Source organism: Dromiciops gliroides, chromosome 2 (assembly GCF_019393635.1).
Source record: "Dromiciops gliroides isolate mDroGli1 chromosome 2, mDroGli1.pri, whole genome shotgun sequence".
Taxonomy (NCBI): domain Eukaryota; kingdom Metazoa; phylum Chordata; class Mammalia; order Microbiotheria; family Microbiotheriidae; genus Dromiciops; species Dromiciops gliroides.
In genome coordinates, this window is record NC_057862.1 from 218,099,982 (window position 1) to 218,125,700 (window position 25,719).

At 37.7% G+C, this 25,719-nt stretch overlaps 2 protein-coding genes across 4 annotated transcripts in view; one reads left to right on the top strand and one right to left on the bottom strand.

Moving 5' to 3' along the window:
• Positions 1 to 10,060, bottom strand: part of ZC3H14 (zinc finger CCCH-type containing 14) — a 53,633-nt gene extending 43,573 nt beyond the window's left edge. For 2 of the 3 annotated variants that reach the window (XM_043989869.1, XM_043989868.1), the window contains exons 1-3: positions 9,886 to 10,060; positions 8,860 to 8,902; positions 2,655 to 2,769 (exon numbers count right to left, since the gene is read on the bottom strand). In XM_043989869.1, coding sequence (XP_043845804.1) covers positions 2,655 to 2,769; positions 8,860 to 8,902; positions 9,886 to 9,921 — 194 coding nt within the window. In that variant the 5' untranslated portion in view covers positions 9,922 to 10,060. Of the gene's footprint in view, positions 1 to 2,654; positions 2,770 to 8,859; positions 8,903 to 9,885 lie in introns of those variants that run through there. The other variant, XM_043989870.1, reaches the window with a different exon arrangement.
• Positions 10,061 to 21,293: 11,233 nt separating this feature from the next.
• On the top strand, positions 21,294 to 22,771 carry LOC122741535 (sodium/potassium-transporting ATPase subunit beta-3-like). The gene has a single exon (XM_043985096.1). The coding sequence runs from the start codon at positions 21,407 to 21,409 to the stop codon at positions 22,241 to 22,243; it is 837 nt and encodes a 278-aa protein (XP_043841031.1). The 5' UTR covers positions 21,294 to 21,406; the 3' UTR covers positions 22,244 to 22,771.
• The last annotated feature ends 2,948 nt before the right edge of the window (positions 22,772 to 25,719 follow it).

Here is a 25,719-nt window from a genome sequence, read left to right on the forward strand (position 1 = left end):
TCAATACCTAGGCCTTTCACCACACAAAAAAAGGGAATAGTCATTTGACCATGACTATTTTACTTCATTGTCTCATAAGGAATAAATATTGAATTATGGAAGTCCTGAAGCAATGTACATGACAAAAATCACTGCATATTTTCATATATTCATAATCAGACATCTCTAAATTTAATCACTTATACAATCTCCTGCATGTCTTAGTTCTGAGGGGCATGGATGTATAAGCTATATTAAAATGATACGCCCCTTTACTGAAAGTATTCTGTTCAAAATTAATGCTACCAGAAAGGGGAAAAGAAGAGGAAAAAGGAAAGACAAAGGAAAAAGGACCAAAGATGATGAAACTTCAGGATCTTTTGGTTCTTTGCTTGTTGGATTTGGTTTGTTTTTTTTTAATTCATTCATTTGGTTCCATCATATTAAAGGCTAAGGGCTTTGAGATTTTACCTCTTGTGTTACATGTTTACTTGACTGATTATATTGATAGTTTTAAAGTTTATAACAGAAAAAATTAACACTACAGATTTATAGTTGGTCCAGAAAGAGAAATGTCTATTATGATGCTATGATCCTTGATCATGTCCTTAGGTCTTTCAATATTCGATCTGATAACCCTTTAAACAAAACAAGTTGACCAATTTCCTCCACTCTACCTCAAACCAAACACATAGAGTAGTTATAACTTGGAAGGATTTGAGGTAATGGTGAAATTTAAATCCAAGATCTTTAACTCTGAAATTCCTTTCTCTAATCACAATCTCTACTTCTCCCATTGTCTCACCTCTCCTAAAGCTCCTCTTCATCATCAAAACAACCTCTAGTCACTCTCTCCTTTACTGTTCTCCCAGTCCATTGCCCTGTCATGGCTTCACTTTACTCCCTTCCCAGTCTTGACCTGATTGCTAACCAGTTTAGCAAAGTGCTCACTACCCTCCCCTCTCTTTGATCTATCAGTCCTTGGTCTTTCTGCTCTTCAGACTATACTACTAATCCTCCACCTAGGGTCACTCTTTATGCCCCTTTCAGTGCTTCTGGCTCCAGGGGAAAGTCATCAAACCATGCTAAGTAGATCGATTAAATATTTAATTTTATTTAACTTCACCCAGGTCCTTACTGTCAGATGACAATCTCTATCTTTGATTAACTTTCCATCATACTCCCCCCAAAAGAGGTCATAACCAAACAAGGAAAAGAGCTCATAAAACTCAAACTAGATAATTTCAACCACACATTTATCATAAAGGTATTTTTTTATTTTCCAGTTACATATAAAGATAGTTTTCAACACTTATTTTTATAGGATTTTTGGTTCACAAATTTAAAAGCTTTTTCACAAACAAAATTAATGCATCTAAAAGAAGGAATTTATTAATTAGGAAAAATTTTTACATCCATCACACTCCCTGCCAAAGACATTTTCAAACCTTCTTTTCAACAAGCCACAACTTCCATCACAATTCTTGCCTTCCACTTAGCAGATAAACTCACTTCCTACTTTAAGGTACTAAAGGCTATCTCATGAGCTCTTTCACCTCCTTTAATCCACACATTTTCCCTGAAGAATCCTTCAAAAGCTGCTTCATTGATTACCTCCTTTTTCTGAACTCTCTCCTTATCTATTTTCCCCTCAGATTCTTATAAACATGTTTTAAGTCTTCCTTATCCTTAGAAACTCTTTCCCTGGTTCTCCCATTCCCTCAAGTTTGTAATTCTCTGTCATTCACTTCTAAATGCCTAGATACTCACACTCTTATTTTCCTTACCACTTTCTCACATCAAACTTTTTAAAGTTAAATGGCAGGGGGCGGCTAGGTGGTGCAGTGGATAAAGCACCAGCCCTGGATTCAGGAGGACCTGAGTTCAAATCTGGCCTCAGACACTTGACACTTACTAGCTGTGTGACCCTGGGCAAGTCACTTAACCCCCATTGCTCCGCAAAAAAAATAAAAATTAAAAAAAAAAAAAATAAAGTTAAATGGCAAACGACTCTGGTATTCTTGCCAAGAAAACCCCAAATGGGGTCATGAAGAGTTGGACACAACTGAAATGACTCAACAACAAATATAAAAGCAGGTTATCAAAATAAAATTAATGGAATAGAGGGGATATACGTATGGGTTGCTAAAACTAATATACAATATAGGATACCAGAAGACAATAACATTTGAGTGGGGGAGAGGATTTTATAATCAGACAATTTCAATTATCCTCATTAAACTACTATTGTTTGAATCCTTATGATTTGCACTATCTTTAAATCTTGAACGTGTAGGAAACTGATTTGATTCCCATTTGCCAATGTGTGTGTCCTTTGATATAGGTTCAGGGAAAGAAGGAAGGGAAGAGAGAAATGAGAAGCTAATGTCTAAGTAGATTTAAAAAGGCATTACTCTTGCAAATGAAGAAAAACCAAAAAAGAAAATTAATGGCATCTTGTAGTATGAAAACACTAATGCATTTATTGGGTATTTATTTGGGAGATATATGAAAATTATATGACATACAGGAGGCTATCAAATGGAAAATTTTAGTGATTTCACTGTACCAGAGAAAATGTTCCCATGCTTTGTACATTATACATTAAAAAACAACAACAAGAGTAAAACACCAGACATTGAAATAGTTTGTGTTGTAGATATGTATAAACATACCATACAGTAAATCTAACCGTGTTGTTCCCTAGGAAAAGGGAAAGGTCCTCTGTCATTTGCTCTTGACTTTTCTTGTTAGCCACCATTACCATGATATAATCAGGAAGTTCTTCATCTAAACAAAGGAGAAATAACAGCAACAAGATAACTCATTATAAAAGAAAATTTGAGAAAAAGTTACATGCCTGAGATTTTTAAGTTAATTACTAAAACAACAAAAAAAAGTACACGATAACATTTTTAAACCCATTCTGGGCAAAAAAAGTTTTATTTTTCCCCCTTCCTTCCACAAGTGTTTCCATTACTGGCCTAACAGATATGGAACATAACTACTAGAAATTCTGAATACAATCATCTAACTAGAAAGTTGACTCAGTTCCATGAAATGATAGAATAAAAGCATTACTGACACAATCCCTATTAAATTTAGGAGATATTATCAAGGGTATGGTGAATGGTCAATATTTAATTCAGCATGTGAACTGTGTCTAAGAATAGTGTAAAAGATGTCCTTGAGGACATGGATGACAGGCAAAGGAGATAGGTCAATCATGTAGTAAGAATGGTAGACAGCAGTGAAGAGTCCTAGTGGTACCCCTATGATACAAAAATAAGAGGAAATTCTCTAGTAAGTTGGGCAACTCATTATCTTTCTCCTAAAAATTACTCTTCTTCCAAACTTACCTATTATTGTCAAAGGCATCACTGTCCTCATTTTCAATTCCTTATTCTCACTCATCCCACATAGCTAATCGACTAGCAGCTTTCATCCTTTTTACCTTCAGGATATCCCTTACATATATCCCCTCTCTTCTACTCATTCAGCCACTGCCCTAGTTCAAGAGTGACTACAATAGTTTCCTATTTGATCTCCTAGGCCTTCAGACTCTACCCACTGCAAACTATCCTCACACAACCACTGAATTGGTTTTCCTAAGCAGAAGGTCTAGTCATGTTAACCTCCCCACCCTGAAACTGCAGTGGTTTTCTATTGATTCTAATATCCAATATAAACTTAGTTGTTTAACCTCTTTTAATCTGTCTACAACTTGACTCCTTTCTAGGTTTACTACAAGAGTTCCAAAACTTTTTTGTGACAGACTCCTTTAGCACTCTAGGAAAGCTCCTTAAAGGTAAGGACTTAATTCTTGTCTCTGTTTTCCTGGTGCTTAGCCCAATGGGTGGCACATCATAAATCCTTAATAAACTCTTGTTGATTAAGTAACTTCCCAAAGTCAAATGGTTACTAAACAGCAGAGCAGAGATTCAGAGTTCCTCTAACTCCAAATTCAATACACTTTCCACAACACAATGACTTGTAGAGCTAGCTCTAACCTCTCTCCTAAACTCCAGTCCCTCACCTCACCAGCCACCTGCTTGGTTTACTCCTTCTGGAAATCCCATGGGCGTCACAAACTCAAATGGAACTCATGCTTCTCCTAACACCTGCCATTCTTCAAACTGCTCAATTTCTGTTAAGGGTAGGCACCCTCCTTCCACTTATTCAGGTCCACAACCTCAGAGCCATCATTGATTTCTCCTATTCCTTTATCCCTCAAATCTTGTCTACTCTAGCTCCACAACATCTCTCAAAACTTCCTCCTTCTCTCCTATAATATGGCTACTAGTTCAGGCCTTCATCACCTCTGGAATGGATTACAATCGCAAGCTCCTAATTAATATCCCTTCTGTGTATTCTCCAAACAGTTAAAAAATCTTCAGTGGCTTTCTACTGCCTCTAGTATGAAATACAAACTCCTCAGCAAGGATCTTAAAGCCTTCCACAGTCTGGCTGCAACTAACTTTTCAAGCTTTATTTTATACTATCCCCTTTCACTCAAGCCTACATTCAAACCAAATTGGATGACTAGCTGTTCCACAAACTCAGTGCTCATTCTCTTCTCTACAGAGTGTCTCCCATGCCTTCTTTCCTCATATCCAACTTCGTGACTCAGTTCAGGTGGCACCTACTCAAAACCTTTCCGAGTCCCCAGAGTGGCTAATATTCTCTCTCATACCAAATTATTTTTATTATTTATTTATCTGTATACATGTTTTATAGAGATAACATGCTATAATAGATGAAATAAAGTAACTGACAAAGACCTAGGTTCAAATTCCACTTCTGATGTACAAGTAACTAAGCAGACTCTTTAGGCCTTATCTATTAAGTCACAATTATGTTCATTTGTAAAGGAAATTTCAGAGTTCCCTAAGCTGAGGAAATCACACATTCCTATATATATATATATATATATATATATATATATTGTATCATCCCAACAGAACTGGAGTCTTTAAAGACATGCACTATTTTGTTTGTCTTTGTATATCTGGTGCCTAGTATCATACCTTGTAAAATAACTCAGATACCTAACAGTTTGTTTTTTTTTTGGTGAGGCAATTGGGGTTAAGTGACTTGCCCACAGTCACACAGCTAGTAAGTGTTAAGTGTCTGAGGTCGGATTTGAACTCAGGTACTCCTGAATCCAGGGCCGGTGCTCTATCCACTGTGCCATGTAGCTGCCCCTACCTAACAGTTTTAATAAGCTTTATCAGAGGGAAGTATTAAACTAAAAGTTAAAACCGACATTTTTCTAGTATGCTTTGATACTTGTCACTTGATACAACAGAAAATTAATAATTGAATGAAAAGCCTAAATTTAAGAATATCAAAGACAATAAAAACTCTACCTTAATGGAATAGATCATATAAACAATCTATAGAAATCAACAAATTCAAGAGCCAGGATCACTCAGAACTACATGGGACCTTGGAGATTATCTAGTAGCTATCCTAACATTTTATATAAAAAAATTTAAGGGTCAGTTAGTTACTTGTCCAAGGTCATGCAAGTGATAAGCATTCCACATCCCGTGACTTTTTAAAGTGAACCATGCTGCAATTTCCCAAATTACTGGAAGAGGACTTTATTCAACAAGAACTGCTGGGAAAATAGGAAAGCAGTTTGGTAGAAAATAGGTCTGACAAACATACTACACCTTTAAACACAATAAATTCCAAATGGATAAACAACTGAAACATAAAAAAGTAATTTATACCATGAAAAAAGTTTCATAACTTTAGAATTCCTAATGAGACATGGAATAAAGGAGATCATATAACTACAAACACCTCTGATAAAAATCTACATCTGAAACCTATAGAAATATGACACATCTACAAAACAGACATCTGAAATCTGTACAGAAGTGGTACATATCTGCAAGGGTAACTCACTAAGAGACAGGGGTTAAAGGATATGAACAGTTTTCAAAAGAAGAAAAGCAAACTATAATCTGAAAAACTGTTAGAAATTTTAAAAAATCAAAGAAATGCAAACTAAAACAACTCTTTGATATCAATTCATACCCATCAAACTGTCTTAAGATGTCAGAAGATGGAAAAATTCAGTGTTGAAGGGATATGTACAGAAAAGCACAACAATGAACTGATCCAAAGTAAAACATCTGGAATCAAGTGAGAAAAGTTACTAAATTTTTCATATGCTTTGGTACAGTGATCTCAGAACTTAGATATAACCCAGGAGGCTAAAGACAGAAAATCCAAGATGTATCAAAAAATTCCTAGCAACATTACTGGAATGAGAGAAAAAAGCTGGAAATAAACTATGTTCACAATGACCAGAGGATGTCTAGACAGACCATAATTAATAAATGTAAAAAGAATATTATTGTACCATAAGACATCAAATAAGAATTAACAAATATATAAAAAGACTTTTAAGAGCTGTCAAAGAAAAAAGCACCAAAGGAATAATATACAAAATAACTACGATATAAATGCAAACATTGAAGGTTACAAACTCAGGTTACACACAATATACAATGAACTTCCAAATTTTGTTTGCACTTTTTTTTTTTGTACTTCCAAATTAAGATGAAACCACACACCAAAAACAAACTCCCCAAAATGATAACATTTAATAATGGTGCAACTGTGGTAAAAAGTTACCCTAATACAATGCTAATGCAACTGCAAAATGGTTCAACCATTTTGGAAATCAATGTGTAATTGTAATAGTGCGTTACAAAAAACAAACAAAAAAACCAAACTGTGTACCATTTGACCTAGATATCCTACTAATAGACAGGTAGCAAGGTGCTATGGAAAGTGCACCGTTTTTAGACAGAAAACCTCAGTTCAAATTCTGATTCTACTATTGTGTAACTTTGGCCAAATCACTTAACTTCTCTGATATTCAGTTTTCTCATCTATAAAATGAAGGTTACTAGATTTCTAAGGGTTTGTCCAAACTGAAATTTATGCTCCTATGACTATATCCTCATAAAGGTTATTGGGCAGGAGGAAGGGGTGGTAAAAGAAAGAGGAACTTATCTGTACAAAAATATTTTCCTTATTTTTTCTTCTATCATTTTTCAAAATCATAAAAGCCAAAAGTAAGAACTGTAACCAATTGATGAACTATCCTTCCATGAAATAAGAAAACATACAAAACCTGATTCTCAAGCACCTGAACTATAACCAACTGAACCAGTCATGCTAATTTTTCTCATCTAAGTCAGAAAAAAATAAAGCCTAACACAGGGGGTGGAAAACTCTTGCAACAAAACAGCTCTAAGAAAGAAATAAGAAACTAAAAAGGAAAAATAAGTAAAGGTGACAGAATAAGAAAAATATGGTAAAATCCTAATAAAACAGGACATACCACTTCCCAGGTCAAGAAATCATAAATAAAACAAGAATGTCTAAAAGACTCAAAAACAAAGAATTCCAATAAAGTTTATAATAAGAAGATATTGTATGTTTAATGTTATTATATATATAAAAATCTATATCAGATTACCTGTTGTCTAGGGGAAGAGGGAGGGAGGGAGAAAAATCTGAAATTGGAAAGCTTGTATAAACAAATGTTGAGAACTATCTTTATATGTAACTGGAAAAAAAATATATTTTTATCAGAAAAAAAAGGCAAAAAGAAGAAGAAGATGATGATGATGATGATGATATTGGTGGGAGATTCTTAACCTGAGATACAAGGATATATTTCAGGGTGTCTGTGAACTTGGATGGGAAAAAAAAATTACATCTGTAACTTCAATATAACTAAGTTTTCTTTGCAAATCTAATTTATTTAGGAATTCAGAACCTTTATTCTGATATGGGTACTTCAGAAACTGGGATAAAATTTTGAGTAACCAAAAACCTGGAAAGAATAGCTACCTATGTCTATATGACCTTTAAAGTGTAGCAAATTTGGCCGAATCTAAGAAGATTAAATTTTAAAAGACACGGTCTTACAACTACAGTTTAAGAAATTCACTTCACTGATATGGAGGAGGGTATAGCTAGACACAGTTTAAAAAGAAAAAGATCAAGGAGGCTTCTCTGATTTAAAGCCCAATAGGAATAGTAGTCTGGGCAACCAAAAAACTCAATGGGATCTTAGGTGATTGTGATAAAGGACAAATACTACAGAAGTGATATACTTTGCCCTGGTCAGAGACCATATTTGGAAGTCTGTTCCAATTCTGGGACCATTTTAAGGAGGACCTAAAGTTCACAGAAAGTTTAAAAAAAAAAAACAGCCAAGATGGGTAAAGGACATCAAGTGACATACTGCTTAAGTACTGGCTGTGGAACTGGGGACTCACCTAAAGAACAAACTTATCAAAAGGGAATTGATGGCTTGCTTTCAAATAAGTGAAGGGGGAATCCTACGAAAAGAGATTAGACTTGTTCTTCTTAGTCCCAGAAAAGAGAAGAAAGATGTATATCTAAATTAGCAGAGCGCAAAATTCTTCTTAATATAAGGAAAATCTTCCGAACAGTAAGAACTATCTGAAAGTGGAACAGGCTGCCAGAACATAGTATAACTGTTTCCCCCATTGAGGTTTCAAGCTGAAATTGATGTTATTTGTCCAGGATATAGTGGTGAGGACTCATCACTGGAGGTGCCTTCCCACTTTGAAATTCTATGACTCTGGGGGCAGCTAGGTTGTGCAGTGGATAAAGCACCAACCCTGGATTCAGTAGGACTTGAGTTTCAAATCCAGCCCTCAGACATTTGAACACTTACCAGGCTGTGTGACCCTGGGCAAGTCACTTAACCCCCCTTGCCCCGCCCCCCCCCCCAATTCTATGATTTTATAGTATTCTCTAAAAAATTAAAAAGAAAATAGACCATCAAATTTACAACTTACAAAAATATAACAAACTTACCAACATAAGCTCCCAATTCCTGCAATTTTCCCTTAATGGCACTCTGAAGAAAAATTGGGCAACATGAGAATGAGGTTATCATTAAAATATGACAGAACACAAAGAAATAAATCAAAGCTGCATGAGCTCATGCAACCAAGTGCTGTACAACTTTGAAATTATATTCCCTGGTTTTCAGGCCTTTTAGACAGTAAATTTCAACAATGATTTCCCTGCATAATTAATCCCATGATAGTTCTAAATTGAACATCACAAGGAACCAGTGTAATAATACCAGCAAAGTTAATATCTATATGGAAAATTCATCTACTTCGGGGGGTATTTCTGCTGACACGGGCCACATTCTTTTAAAAGACAATACATATTCCAAAATGTGATTTGACGAAGTCTTCCCCCCCCCCTTTTTAGCAGATCAGAGGTGACCACCTTTGGTCAGAATCACCTCCCTCTCCCAGACAATTTTCAATGAGCAACAACAGCAGCAAAGTACCGCGGATTTCAAGAAAAGTCTCAGGTCTCTAAGTGTCTTATTAAAAGCACTGCAGGAGGTGGGAGGACACCTCCCTCCTACACAACCCCCTGAGGCGACTTCTAGGAGCCCACGAGAAAAGAAAATAAAACAAACAAAAAACCCTGCTTGCAGCCCCCGAGCAGCAAGCATAAGTCAGAAGCAAAACACCAAAGGAGACGGAGGCAACCAGGCCGACCCGGAGGCGTCAGGGAGAAAGGGGGGGCGGGGGCAGCGGCCGCCAAGGAGCCCGCCCGAGGCGACTAGAGGCAGAGAGAAAGGGGTCCTAAACGTCCTAGCCTAAGCCCTGCTTATCCCTGACCACCCAGGCGTCCTTGCGGAGCCCCAGGCCTCTGCCTGGGTCCCACGCCCACCTCGGACAGGCCTAGGCACCGCCCCGCCCCCCTCCCCCCACTGCCCGCAGCCCACCGCTCGCCGCTCCCGCCAACGCTCCCTCCAGCCCCCACCCCCACTCCAGGCCGGGCTGACTGACAGACCGACGCCGGCTCGGGCCTCACCCGGATCTTGCGGCTGATCTCAGTGCCGATCTCCATGGTCCCGGAGCGGGGCGCGGGCTGGGCCCGGGTGGTTCCGGCGGCCTCCGTTACCGGGCACCAGCGGCTCCCAGATAGTCCCTGCAGCCGCCGGCTACGAGGGCCGCCCCCGCTCCGCCCCCACCGCACGCACGGCGCGTTTCCCGCCCCCAGACTGATGGGGAAGGCGAAAAAGAGGACTAGAGGAAGGGAGGAAGATTAAGGGAAGGAACGTCGCCTTCCTCCTCCGGCGCGGCGCGGCGTGTCAACGGGCGCCCTCTGCCGGCAGAGGGACGCGAGCGCACACTCTCTTTTCCTCTCCCCTCCCGTCCCAATCTCGTTTCTCCACCTCCTCTGGTCCCCCTCTTCTCCCTCTCTTACTCTTTCTCCCCCTCCCCTTCCCCTTCCCTCTGCTCTTTCCTCTCTCCTCCCCTCCTTCCTCCCCCCTCCCTCTTCCTAACTTTCCTACTACATGACCATCCTCTCAATCACCTAAGCTTTCAACCTAAATGTCATCTTTCACTCCTCACTGTCTCTCACATCGCATATCCAATCTTTTGCCAAATCCTGTGGCTCTTACCTTTAACACATCTCTCTCCCATGCTCCTTTCTCACCTCTGATACTACCAGTCAGCTTGGGAAAGACCCTCACAACCTCCCATCTTTCCTTACTCCAGTCAGTTATCAAAGTGATCTTCCTAAAGCACACATCTGACCATGTTACTTCCCCTATTCGATAAACTTCAATGACTCCCTATTACCTCCAGAATCAAACAGAAAATCCTATTTGACTTTTAAAGCCCTTCCCAAGCTGGCACCCTCCTACCTTTCTAGTTTTTTCATACTTACCTCCACATACTTTATAATCCAGTGACCCTCGTTTCTCTACTGATCCTTGTATACAACACTCCAACTCTCAACTTTTTTTTTTTTTTAGTGAGGCAGTTGGGGTTAAGTGACTTGCCCAGGGTCACACAGCTAGTAAGTGTCCCGTTTCTGAGGCCGGATTTGAACTCAGGTACTCCTGACTCCAGGGCTGGTGCTCTATCCACTGCGCCACCTAGCTGCTCCCAACTCTCAACTTTTTAAAAAGATAAAATATATGTTGCAGATGATTCAATTGAGAATTGGTATAGTAATGATGATATCAAGATTGAATCTGACTTAATCCTATCAAAGCAATGAGAATATTTGTCAGCCTATAGCTGAAGAATGAACAAGGAAAAGTCTAGAAGAGCAGAAACAGGATAGATACTAAGGACAGCTCAAAGCCAACAATAATACTGTAGATCACTCTATAAAGAAAAGATCATTCCATGTCAAAATTTCAGACAAAAGAGAGGGCCAGCCTACTCAGGCAATCAATTCAAACTATCTGAGAAAGATAACACAGAATAGGGGGGTTAGTTTTTGAAGTTTCAATAAAATGACGTTGCCAATATGCTGACTTTTTCAGCAAGCACTTACTAGAATGTTTTAGTATTAAAGAAGTCAGTGAATGGATAAACAGAGAACAATCTACCATACCCAGCAGCTGCCCAAAAAAGTCTGAGCTCAAATTTTTTTCATGTTCCTGGCAACTTGAAGATTTTCACTAGTAAAATAAAGAATTAAATGGGAACTTAGAGGCTGTATAATTCAATTCCTTTATATTATAGATGATGAAACTGAGGTCCAGAGAAATTCTCAAGAGTACTAAGCAAGGGAGCCAGGCTTTGTTGATCTAATTGGGTAGACAAACGTGTATATCTGTGTCTTTGTGTTTCAGAGTAATGGGTGTGCCTGGCATTATCCCTAGGTCCTTATTGACATAATAATGTAGTCATTTGTTTTCCTGTTGATAACGTTTCTTAAAGTCAGTGTGAAATTCCATTGATAAGGTGAGCTCTCAGACTAGGTGGAAGTTGAACTTCATGACTCTAAGATATGGCACTCATTTCACTTCATACATTGCCTCTGTAATAAATTCCTGTGAACTAATCTTCAAAAATCAAAATTATTTTTCTCCTACTGACTTTCTCCTCTGGTCTTATATTTTAGCCATATTGCCATAATTTGGGGGTCTTGCTGATTTCATAATTGTGGAATTCAGATCAAAAGAAGTATTCACATAGGTGTGGAAAACCAGGGAATTACAACAAAGGCCAAGAAAACTATTAGGCACTTAGAGGTCAAGACCTAACCAGGGATTAAGCTCCAGATAAACAACAATAGTGTGGGTGGGTCCAATGTCGAAGAGATATCTTAGAACTAGTTGCAGAAGTGTAGGGGAAAACCTGAGGCTGGGGTCAAATTACAACAAATTGGCTGAAGAAAGTACCAGCAGATGGCACTGCTGGTCACTAACCTGGTTCAATTCAACAAACACTGGTTTTGTCCCGTGCTTACCCTAGAACCTCTGGGGCTCCACCCCAATGACTGGAATTATTGGGAAAATGCCAGACTCTCTGTGGTTCTTAAGAAGTCAATGACCTTCCCCTTGCTCTGAGTGGCTGCCCTGACTTGCTATCTAGGGAACATAGATTCTTACGTATATACTTAATCAGAATCAAACTCTCACCTCTTGCAAACTTGGCCTCTACCGTTAACTGGCTATTCACAGGACCTAGTCACACAACCTTAGCATAGTGGAGTAGCTCCCCACAGAAGCTGACCAGATGTGCTCAGTGGAAATTTTCTCTTATGACAACCCTAAATCCACTTCTTTTCAATTTCTACCTACTGTTCCAGACCCTGTCCTCTGGGAACAGAATGAGACTAATAAATCTCTTCCACAAAACATTCTCAAATACTGAAAGACAAAGGCAGCTAGAAGGTACAATGGGTGGAATGTTGGATCTGGAGTCCGCAAGACCTGAGTTCAAATCCTGCCTCTGATATCTACTAGTTGTGTGACCCAAGTCATTTGTCCTCCCTCTGCCTCAGTTTTCTCATTCATAAAATGGGAACAATAATAGCAGCTGCCTCCTGTGAGGATCAGATGAAATAAGAATTAAGAAAGCTTTATAAATGCTACCTATTATTATGTTCTCCCCTAAATCTACAAACTTTCTCTACAATGTCCCTGGGCCAGCCTCAGCCCCTCTGCTTCCTTGCATGTATTGTCTCCCCACCACCCCCATTAGATTGTTTTAAGATTGGAAAGAGGAGTACAACAAGGCTATATCTTTATTGTCACCTTATTTATTTAACTTATATGCAGAGTACATTATGTGAAATGTCAGGTTGAATGAATTAAAAGCCAGAATTAAGGTTGCTGGGAGAAATAACACTCTCAGATATACCACTCTGTTGGCAGAAAGTGACGAATTAAGAAGCCTCTTGATGAGAGTAAAAGAAGATAGTGTAAAAGCTGACTTGAAGATTAACATAAAAAAAAAATGAGATCTTGGCAACTGGTCCCATTACTTCCTGGCAAATAGAGGGAGAAGAAAGGAAGTAGTGTCAGATTTTATATTTTTGGGCTCAAAGATCACTGGATGGTGACTGTGGCCTTGAAATTAAAAGACGCTTGCTCCTTGGAAGGAAAGCTATGGCAAATCTGGACAGCATACCAAAAAAGCAGAGTCATCACCTTGCTGATGAAGGTCAGTATAGTCAAAGCTATGGGTTTTTTCCAGTAGCAAATGTATAGCTGTGAAAACTAGACTATAAGGAAAGCTGAGTGCCACAGAATTGATGCTTTCAAATTGTGGTGCTGGAGAAGACTGAGAGTCCCTTGGACAGCAAGGAGATCAAATCAGTCAATACTTAAATAAACTAATTCGGGCAATTCACTGGAAGGTCAAATACTTAAAGCTGAAGCTTAAATACTTTAGCCACATAATAAGAAGATGAGACTCATTGGAAAAGACCCTGATGTTGGGAAAGATTGAAGGCAAAAGGGGTTGGCAGAGGGTAAGATGGATAGACAGTATCATGGAAACAATGAACATGAACCTGGACAGACTTAGATAGTGGAGGACAGAAGGGCCTGGTGTGCTCTGGTCCATGGGGTCATGAAGAGTCATTTGAGACTGAACAACAATAACAAAATTAGAATGTAAGTTTCTTTTTTGTGTGTGTGTGTGTGAGGCAATTGGGGTTAAGTGACTTGCCCAGGGTCACACAGCTAGTAAGTGTTAAGTGTCTGAGGCAGGATTTGAACTCAGTTACTCCTGACTCCAGGACCAGTGCTCTATCCACTGAGCCACCTAGCTGCCCCTGAATGTAAGTTTCTTGAGGGCAGGGACTGTCTTTCTTCTTATACTTGTATTCCCAGCATTTAGCACAGTGCCTGACTCAGAGTAAGTGATTAATAAATGCTTGTTGATTGACTGACTAACTAAATATCCACAGTTCCTTCTACCAGTTATTCTCACCATTCTAGTTGCCCTTCTGTGGAAATGTTCCAGATGTCTGTTTTGTCTTAAAATGTGGTGCTCAGAACTAAGCACAAGATTCCAGATGTAGCTTCACCAGGGAGGAGTATTTGATTTCCCTCATTCTGGTCATTAGACCTCTATCTCTTATTGCAGTCTAGGATAGACTGATAATGAGTTTGAGGCTGCTGTCACACTATTGACTCCTACTGAGCCTGCGGCCTAGGAAAGTGGTATATTGTGTCATGCCTCTTAATGATCAGAATAGCATTAGCCATTTTTGGCTCCCATATCAGAACTTTGAATCATATTTTTATTGAGGTGTCCCAAGACACCCCCCAAGATCATTTTCATGAGAAATGTCTGATCATGCCTCTACCATCCTATACTTGTAAAGTTGATTTTAGAATCCAAGTGTAGAATATTAGATTTATCTCCATTAAATTCCATTCTATTCAGTATCCTGTATTACTGTCAAAATATTTGGGTCTCTGACTATTACACAATATTGCACAATCTATGCCCTTCAAATTTCACACAATCTGCAAGTTTTGTAAACATGCCAGTCATTATGTATTCATCTAGGTGACTGATAAAAATACTGAATAGGGAAAGATCCCTGAGGCACCAAACTTACAATCATCTATCCTAATTCTCTTCATTTTATCTTTAAGCATAGCCTGAGAAACTTTGTTAAATGCTTTGCTAAAATCTAAGCACACTTTATGCCTAGTTCTCTATCAGCAATTCTAAGATAGAATGGTCACTTGTTCCAAGGATTGCTGTCCTCCAGAAGCACTCAATGGGCCAGAGACACAGTTCTACTTGCTGTTTCTTTTTGCAGGGCAATGAGGGTTAAGTGATTTGCCCAGGGCCACACAGCTAGTAAGTGTCAAGTGTCTGAGGCCGGATTTGAACACAGGTTCTCCTGTATCCAGGGCTGATGCTTTATTCACTATGCCATCTGGCTGCCTCCTTTGCTGTTTCTTATACACTATATTCTATTTCCTGACTCTGGGCTTTTTTACTGGTTGTCCTCCCATGCCTACAATGTTCTTCATCCTCACCTCCACCTCTTGGCTTTCCTGGCTAAGACTTTTTTTTTTCCCAAGTCCCATCTTCTGCATGAAGTCTTTCTGGGTACCCACACTGCCAGTGCCTAATCTCCCATTTGTTGGTGGTGGTGGTCGTGTCCAATTCTTTGTAACTCCATTTGGGGTTTTCTTGGCAAAGATACTATAGTGATTTGCCATTTCCTTCTCCAGCTCATTTTATAGGTGAAGAAACTGAGGCAAACAGGGTTCAGTGACTTGCCTAAGGTCACACAACTAGTAAGTGTCTGACGACAGATTTGAACTCAGGAAGATGAGTCTTCCTAATTTCAGGTCCAGAACTCTATTCACTGCACCACCTAGCTGCCCACCTATGAAGTATTTATCTCATTTGTACATAATTGTCTATATGCTGCCTCTATTAGAATGTGAGTTTTTTGAGGGCAAGGACCATCATTTTGCCTTTTTTTGTATTTCCAGTACTTAGCACAGTACCCAGCACATAAGAAACTAAATAAATACTTGTCCACTGCCTGATACAATCTCTCCTTAAGTTAAGATCATCATTAGCTCACCCAGTTTACTACCCATACTTTGTTCATTTGCATGTAAATGTAACTGTTGGGCCAAACTAGCTCTAGACTTTCGTAGACCCAAGGTCATATCTTGGGTCTTCAAGTATTTTTTTTTATCAGAATTCTTAATTACACCCCTAACCCTGGGTTTCACCTGAGAACACAAGAATGTGGCTCATTTCTAACTTGTGTGGGTTCTGTAATTCTTTTTGTAAGCACCAAGATAAAAAAGCATGAGATTAAGAGCAAATTTATTATATGTAACAAAGAAAACAATTCCTAAGCACATAGTTTCTGTGGAGCTGAGCAACCACTGTCTATTGACCTGCTTTTGTTGTTGGGGGAAGGGGATAAGTATTTATATAGACTTACTATGTGCCGGGCCCTGAGCTAAGTTCTTTACAAATATTATCTCATCTTATTCTCACAACAACCCTGGGAGCTAAATGAGATCCCCTTCATTTTGGAGTAGAGGAAACTGAGGCATAGAGAGTTAAGTGACTTACCCAGGGTCACATAGCTAGTTAAGTGTCTGAGCCTGAATCTGAGTTCAGGTCTTCCTGATTCCAGACCCAGTTCTCTATCCACTGCACCAGGTACTGGCCTCTACTTAATTACTGCTGGAAATCATACTGCTCCCACTGCTACCATTACTTCCTGTCCAGTTACACCTCTTTTAGATTGGGCCTCAAATCTAGTGAAGTGTTTTCAGCTCTGTTGTTGTTCAGGTCAATAGCCCTAACTTGATAACATCCAAAATGAGTAAAACAGTTTAGATCTCTCTCTAGACTTCATGCTAATCTTTTCTAACCGTGATCCCCAAACCTCATGCTTATCCAAATTAGGATCATAAAATTCTATTCACTTCTTCGTTTCCAGAGAGTACAAGCTATTTGCCGCCCCCCCTCCCCCGCCATGTTCTCTCATAGAGTCTTTTTGTTCAGAGAAAAATATTCCTAGATGTCCCTTTTGTCTTTCCAGTTTCCATAATCTCTTCCCTATTTCCTACACCCTCATGAGTAGGGGTAGACCATGTGACTTCCCCAGTGAAAACTCAAAAGGAGGGAAAAGCATAGTAGCAACAACTGCTGGCATCCTGCAACAACAACAATGAAACCAACCTCATGTTCCCACAATACTTTTCTCTAGTTAACAAAATTTGAAGTTCCTGAAAATTATACTGATTCAATTCAATTCAACAAACACTTATTAAGCACCTACTATATGCCAGGAACTGTGCTAAATGCTAGAAACACAAATAAGAAAAAAAAAAGTTCCTGCTCTCAAGGAGCTTAAAATCTAAAAGGAGAAGACACACAAAAGGAAACTAGAAAGGAGAAGAGGAATACCAGGGAGTACTTGGCAGAAGCATATCATTTGGTGGAATTGAAAGCAGGGGGAGATGCAAGATGCAAAGTGGATATAAATACAGTTGCTCTTTAAATTCTTGAAAATTGTACTAGGTATATGTGTGAGTAGGAAGAGGTTATTTGTTACACAACATCAACAGTTCACATATAGTAGGAACACAGTGCCTGGCACCTGGTCGGTGCTTAATAAACATTTATTGACTCACTGCCCAATTACAGACATAGGCATCACCTACATTCTATTATTTGTACCTTTCCATACCAACTAAGTATGCTTTTCTGGGTCAACAAACACCTTCAGATTATCCTAGAGATATCTTCATCACAAATCACTAGACAAACCCCAAATCAATAGTTCTTGGTGAGGATTTACACTGATTATAGCATACAGTATTCCAATAACTAGGCAACCCCAATACATAGATAGCTGAACAAAAAATCCTAGACTCCTGTCAGTCAATGTATATATCAAGTGTCTGGGAATACAAATGCAATAAATGAAAGAATTCCTACTTGTGAGGCACTTATATTCTAGGAGGAGAGACAAGGACATAGATAAGTATATACAGAACTGAAAAAAATAAAAATAAATACAAAGTAGTTAAGAACAAAGGAAGGTGGGAAGCACAGTGGATAGAATGCTGGGCTTGGAGTCAGGAAGACTCCTCTTCAGGGGTTCAAATCCAGCCTCAGACACTTACTAGTTATGTGACCTTGGGCAAGTCACTCCCTCAATCTGTAAAATGAACTAGAGAAGGAAATGGCAAACTGCTCTACTATCTTTGCCAATAAAACTCCAAATGGGGTAACAAAATGTCAGACGTGACTGAAAGCAACAAACAAGTTAAATACAAGGTAGTTTGAGAAGGAGGACACACTCAATTCAGGGGATCAGGAAATTTTTCACATGGAAAGTAATACTTGAGCTAGATTTTGAAGGAAGAGAGAGATTCCATGAGGCAGAGGTGAGGGAGAAAGTTCATCCCAGGTGTGAGGGACAGCCTTGGTGCATGCAGGTATCTGTCTGAATAGTTCACTTCTAATGACGGTAGCCTAGATCAAAAACAAAAACAAAAACAAAACAAGGAAAAAAAATCATCAATTGTAGCCTATATCTCAGAAGTAAAAAAGTTAAAGAAAAATTCTAAGATGAACTTCCCATCCCCAAATGTAATCCAACTGCCCAGAATTTGGTTTCTGAGAATGTGAGTTATATAAATATTCAAGGCTTCTGAGACTCCTATTAAAATATGTAACATAAAAGTTATGTTTGTATCTACAAAACCCAACATTGGAACATACATGCATGAGGCAACTGATAGACTTCTTGAAGGTTAGTTCATATATCTTATTCCAGTGATCTGAAAACTCCAGGGGCTTCAGACCAGATTGTTCCTTTCAACTATTGGTCCTTCACATATTCCCAAGTAAGATAGCTGAGAGGTTTAACAATGATGACATAACTTACAACAAATTTAGTAGGTATCAAATCCTAGAAAAATCTTTAGCTCTCAAGTTTCTTTGGCCAAATAATAAACTCTTATCTTTTTTCAGGTTCAATACTTATACTCAGATGAAATACTTATGTGACCCTGGTATTTGATAGTGTGTCAATATAATGGAATGTGATAGATAAGGGGATTTAGCCAATACTCAAAGGCCCACCTGGAGATTAATCTAAACTGATTGAATTAAGTGAGCATGATTGACTACTGATTAGTTTACTTCCTGTTAACTATATTGTAAGCACATCTGGCTGGCCCTTAAGAAGGTATTGTTCTCAAAAGCTAAAAACTTTGAACTTAACTCTAGACCACCTTCAAATCCAGTGAACTAATGGATTTGAATGATGCTAGCCAATCAGCTTGAAGAACCTCCCATTTCTGGGAAGAGAACATGAAGTAGGAAGCAAACACTGGCTGAGGGTTGAGGTGCTCTTTTGGTTGGAGACAGTGGCTTGGTGGCTGGATGTCAAGTGGGAGGATTAGGAAGGCTAGGATTTCCATGCTATTAGAAATCTCTTCTCAATCTTTCTCTCTCTTTACTATCTTATATCTTTTAATAAACCCTTAAAAAACCTAAACTCATTTATCAGTGATTTTATCCAGTTTCCCCCCCAAAACTGGGGGTACAGATTAGAACCCACATTTAGAATTGTAAATTACACAATAGAGACTTCAAAATTAGTTCTTAAATCAAAGTTATAAATAAGCATTAGGGGGCAGCTAGGTGGTGCAGTAGATAGAGCACCAGCCCTGGATTCAGGAGGACCTGAGTTCAAATCCTGACTCAGACACTTGACACTTACTAGCTGTCTGACCCTGGGCAAGTCACTTAACCTTCATTTCCCCACAAAAGCAAAAAACAAATAAGCATTAGAAAAATGATTCAAATCATTGATAATTATACAAATTCAAAAGAAAGGAAAGCTAAGGTTTGACCTCATAGTCATTAAATTGGCAAAGATGACCCCAAAAATGCAATTGTTGGAAGTATGTGAACTGGTCCAGATAGTCTGGAAAGCAATTTGAGATTTGAAACTATGCCCAAAAGTCACTAAATTTTGCATAACTTTTGCTGTTGTTGTTGTTTTAAATGTTTTTATTTGTCTAATTTGTATTTTTTATCTCACCATAACTTTCTTCAATATATCTCCCCCTTTCTCTCTAAGTCATCCCATGTAAGAGTATTTTTAACGAAGAAAGAAAAAGGAGAAAAAAAATCAGCCCAACCCATCAACATCAAAAAAGTCTGCAAATATGTACAATGTATATTTGTCCATTTCTCCCATAGGATAGGTGGGGTTGTCTTATCATATCTCTTCATAGCCATGCTTATTTTTTATAAATTTGAAACACTTTAGATTTACTTTTGGGTCTTTCCATTTACACTGTTTTGGTTAGTCTGTGCATTGTTTTCTTGGCTCTGATTACTTCACTCTGCATCAATTCATGTAGATCTTTCCATGAGTCTTTCTATCCATCATTGATGTTACTTTTCTCTCATACAGTGATATTCCATTACATTAATTTACCAAAATTGGTTTAGTCATTCCTCAAATGATGGGTATCTACTTTCATTCCAATTCTTTGCTATCACAAAAACCTCTATTATGAATATTTCAGTGCACATGAGGACTTTCTTCTTTCTGATGGTCTTTGGGGCATAAATTTATAAATGAAATCTCTAGGTCAAAGGATCTGCATATTTTAGTCGCTTTATATAATTCCAAATTGCTTTCTAAAACTGCTATTCAGATTTATAGCTCTACCGACAATGCTTTAGTGTACCCATTTTCCCAAAACTCCAGCATTAACTATTCCCATTTTGGGGGGTCATTTTTGCCAATGTGTAGGATGTGAGGTGAAACCTCAGTGTTGTTTTGATTTGCATTTGTCTTATTATTAATGATTCTTTCATAGAGTTGTTAATAGTTTGTTGTTGTTAATAATTTCAATTCTTCTTTTAAGAACTGTTCATATCCACTTATTTATCAAAGAATGGCTTTTGGATCAATAGGTATATGTTAATTGTTTATATATTTTGGATACCAAACTTTTATCAGAAAAATTCAATATAAAGAATTTTCCCCACTTTATTGTTTCCTTTATTATCCTAGGTACATTAATTTTTTTTTTAATTGAAGCAGCTGGTAGCATGTGTGGGACCTGGGAATCAGGAAGATCGGAGTTCAAATCTGTGCTCAGATACCTATTAGCAGCGTAAAACTGGTCAAGTCACTTAACCATTTGCCTTAGTTTCCTTAAATGTAAAATGGGTATAATAATAACATCTAACTCTCAGGGTTGTTGTGAGCATCAAATGAGATAATATTTGTAAAAAACACTTACCACAGTGCCTGGCACATAGTAGACTCTATATAAATGCCTATTCCCTTACCCTTTCCTTCCCTCTCCTTCCCCCCAGTTGTGCAGAAGCTTTTGAGCTTCATGTAATTAAAGTTGTTTATTTTATTTTTTGCAATTGACACTATCCCTTGTTGGGTTAAGAATACATTTATCTCAATCTCCCCCCTCACGCACCCCCTTCCCCCGCTCCCCCGCAACCACACTCACACGCACTCACACCCACTCGCACTCACAGCCACGCTCTGACACGGATCTCTCAGCTACCCACGCGCGCCCATCATGACCAAGGACGAGAAGAAACCTTTCGAACAGACTCTGGGCGAGTGGAAACGCTTCATCTACAACCCGGGAAACGGCCAGATCTTGGGGAGGACGGCGGAGAGCTGGGGTCTGATCTTCCTCTTCTACTTGGCCTTCTATGGCTTCCTCGCTGCGCTCTTCACATTTACGATGTGGGTCATGCTTCAGACACTGAGTGATGACATCCCAAAGTACCGAGACCAGATTTCCAGCCCAGGGCTCACAATTGTTCCAAAACCACATGGTGCATTGGAGTTTTCTATAAATTCCTCTAAAACATCAACCTATGAAAACTATGTCTCCGCCATTACAAACTTCCTAAGAGCATATGAAAGAGAAAGACAAGAATTTCACACACACTGTCGTAATGGAACACTTTTTGAACAGGATGACCTGTCTCCTAAAAGGGCATGTAGATTTCCTCTTGAGATGCTTGAAACCTGCTCTGGATTGCAAGATACCTCTTATGGCTATCCTGAAGGAAATCCTTGTATTTTTGTGAAAATGAATAGAATAATTGGATTAAGGCCCCAAGGAACACCCAGGATAGCGTGCGCAGTTAAGGAAGGAAAAGAAGTACCGCTAGCAGTTTTCCCCCAAAATGGAAGTATTGACTTAAAGTATTATCCATATTACGGGAAAAAGTTGCATGTGGACTATCCACAGCCATTAGTTGCTCTCCAGGTCATGCTTCATGCCCACAATGAAGAAGTGTTGATAGAATGCAAGATTGAAGGGTCGCCCAATCTAAGAAACCAGGATGATCGTGACAAGTTCTTGGGACGAGTTGCCTTCAAAATCTCAATGGCTCATTAGTATGAGTAGAACATCTCCACAAAGTAAACGTGTTGTCTATCTTCATGTTGTATCAGCTGGACCTGCCATTCTAGAATATGAAACCACCTTGGAGAAATTTAGGGTGGTACATGACGTTTGGGGTAGCATAATAATGTGCTTCCAGATCATAATGTTTAATGTCCTCAAAGTAACTGCCTTTTGCCTTTGCCTGCCCCATTGGACCAGTGTGCAGACATAGACATGTCATATTAGGGACCTGTAAATAGCTGATTCAAAACGTGTAATAATGGTGGTCTTGTCCTGTTCTAATGTGGTTTTATCTCCAAGTGTCTATAAAGCTTAACGTGCTGTGCTATGTAAATATTTTATTGATTTAACACTGGTTTAACTGTCATTATCTCAATGCCAACACACCTTTAGGGATCAAATGATTAAAAAACAAGAGGTACCCGACCAACCTAAAGTGATTTACAACTCTGCAAGAATTGTGCTGTGTGGAGACACCTTAAGTTCTGTGTGTGAGGAGGGAGATAAATAAAAGTGGATTGAAAAACTGTCAAAAAAAAAAAAGAATACATTTATCTAAGGGCAGCTCAGTGGCACAGTGGATAAAGCGCTGTCCCTGGATTTAGGAGGACCTGAATTCAAATACGGACTCAGACACTTGACACTTACTAGCTGTGTGACCCTGGGCAAGTCACTTAACCCCCATTGCCCCACAAAACAAAAACAAAAACAAAAGAAAGAATACGTCTATCCAAACCTGTGAGAAGTATATGGTCTGCTTTTCTTCAAAATTTTAAATGGCATATTATTCAATATTAAGGCTACATATCCATTTATATAGTGTGGAATATGGCAAAGGTGTTAGTCTAATATCTGGCAGACTGTTTCCAGTCTTCCCAGTAGTGCTTATTATAAATAGGGAATCCTTTCCCAATAATTTATTTTCTCTACATTATTAAACACTGAATTCTTAAATTCCATTGTCTCTGATTCTCCCTTGCCTAGATTATTATAGACTTACCTCTTTATTTTTTTAACCAATATGATATAATTTTGATAATTGGTACTTCATAATATAGTTTGAAATATGGAAATGCGATTCCCCTTTTCTTCTTACCATTAAAAATTAATTTTCTTGATATAATAGATCTTTTAATTTTCCAAATGAATTTTATTATTTTTTTACCAAGCTCTTTGAAGTATATCTTTGCTAATTTGATCATTAAAACTATAAATTAACTTTTGTAATAATTTGGTAAATTAATTTTTTTGTAGTTATTTTTGTTATATTGATGTGCCTCAGGCACGAGCACTTTCAACTATTTCAATTGTTCTTTATTTGTTTAGGGAACACATTATAATTGAATTTGTATAAGTATTTTATATGTTTTCATATGTTTATCCCTAGATATTATATCTAGATATCTGTATAGTCATTTAGAATGGGATTTCCCTTTCTATTTTTGCTTCTTGGGTTTTGTTATTATTATGTAAAAATACTGTTGATTTTTATTTTTTAAAATAATAATAAACACTTTATTTAAAATTTTGAGTTCCAAATTTTATCCCTCCTTCTCTTACTCCCTTCCCCCCTCCCTGAGGTGGTAAACAATTAGATATGGGTTATACAGGTGCAATTATGTAAAACATTACCACATTAGTCATCTCGTATAAGAAAACAAAAGAAAGTAAAAAATAGAATGCTTTAGTCTGTGTCCAATATCAGTTCTTTCTTTGGAGATGGATAGTATGCTTCATCATTAATGCTTTGGGATTGTCTTGGATCATTGGATTGCTGAAAATAATTAATTCATTCACAATTCTTCATCAAACAATATTGCTATCACTGTGCATAACATTTTCATGGTTCTGCTCACTTCACTATACATCAGTTCATACAAATTTTCTCAGGCCTTTCTGAAATCATCCTGTTTGTTATTTCTTATAGCACAATAATATTCCATCACAATCATATGCCACAGCTTGTTTAGCCATTCCCCAATTGGTGGGCATTCCTTTGATTTCCAAATCTTAGTCATCACAAAAAGAGCTGCTTTAAATATTTTTGTACAAGTAGGTCTTTTTCTTGTTTTTTGGGGAAGTGTAGACTGCAACTTTACTGACAATATTAATTATTTCAGTATTTTTTCTGAATCTCTAGGATTTTCCAAATAAACCAGAATATCATCAGTAAATAGGAATACTTTAAACTCCTCTTTACCAATCTTTATGCCTTTAATTTCTTTATTTATCTTATTGCTATTGCTAGCATTTCCAGTATATCAAATTAAAAAGGTAGTAAAAGTAAGAGGGGGAAAAAGTAAGGGAAAGTAGGTATTCATGCATTAGGTTCTAGTATATCCCTGTTGCATGTGGAGCTTCCTTTGTTTTACATAGATAATTTTTGTGATATTCTTAAAGGCCTCTCCTTTTAAAAGTATATGCCTATATTTCATAGGGCTTTTAGCATAAATGAATATTGTACTTTGTCAAAAGCTTTTTTTTTCATATCCGTTGAGACAATCATATGGTTAGGATGTCTTAATTTTTTTATATGATTAATTATGTTGATTATTTTCCTAATGTTGAACTATCCTTGCCTGCCAGGTAGAAATCCAACTTGATCATGATGAATGATTTCTTGGATGAATAGCTGTAGCCTATTTGACAGGATTTCTTCTAAAATATTTGAATCAATATTCATTAATGATGTTGATTGTTGTTCTCATGTACTTCATCCTTCCATTTTTTACATATTAAAACTATATCTATCTTATAAGAAGAATTCAATAGGGTACTTTCTCAGTTTTTGAGAATGAGTTATGTAGCATTGGTACTAAATTCTTTAAAGATTTTATAGAATTCACCTTTGAATTCATAAATATCAGATTTTTTCTCTTTGGTAGTTCCTATATGGTTGGTTCTATTTATTTTTCTAATTGGATAATTTAGGACCTCTGGTCTTCTGTTAGTTTGGGTACTTTTAAAAATATTTCTCTACTTCTTTTGTGTTCTCGGTTTTGAGAACGTACAAAGAAGGTTCTGATAATCCTTTATATTTCCTCTAGTTTTCTTGTGATTTCACCTTGTTCATTTGCTATTTTGTTGATTTGACTTTTTTCTCTTCTTTTTAATTAGATTGGCTATTATAAGGTTTATAAACTTTATTAGTCTTTTAAAAGAACTAGCTTTTAGTTTTATTTATCATTTCTATTCTATGGGGTTTTTTTGTTTCCAGTTTATTTCTCCTCTAGGTTTAAAAATATTTTCTTTTATATTTATTTGAAGTTTCAAAAATGTTCAAACAATTTAGCAATCCTTACTATCTGTTTTTTAATGTATGTTTGTAGGGATATGATTCTACCCCACACCCCCAGACTGCTTTAGCTGCAACCTAGAAACTATTATGTAGTTTCATCATTATAATTTTCTTTCACATAATTACTTAGGATTTCATTAATGCTCCATATGGATCTGTGTCTTTTGCT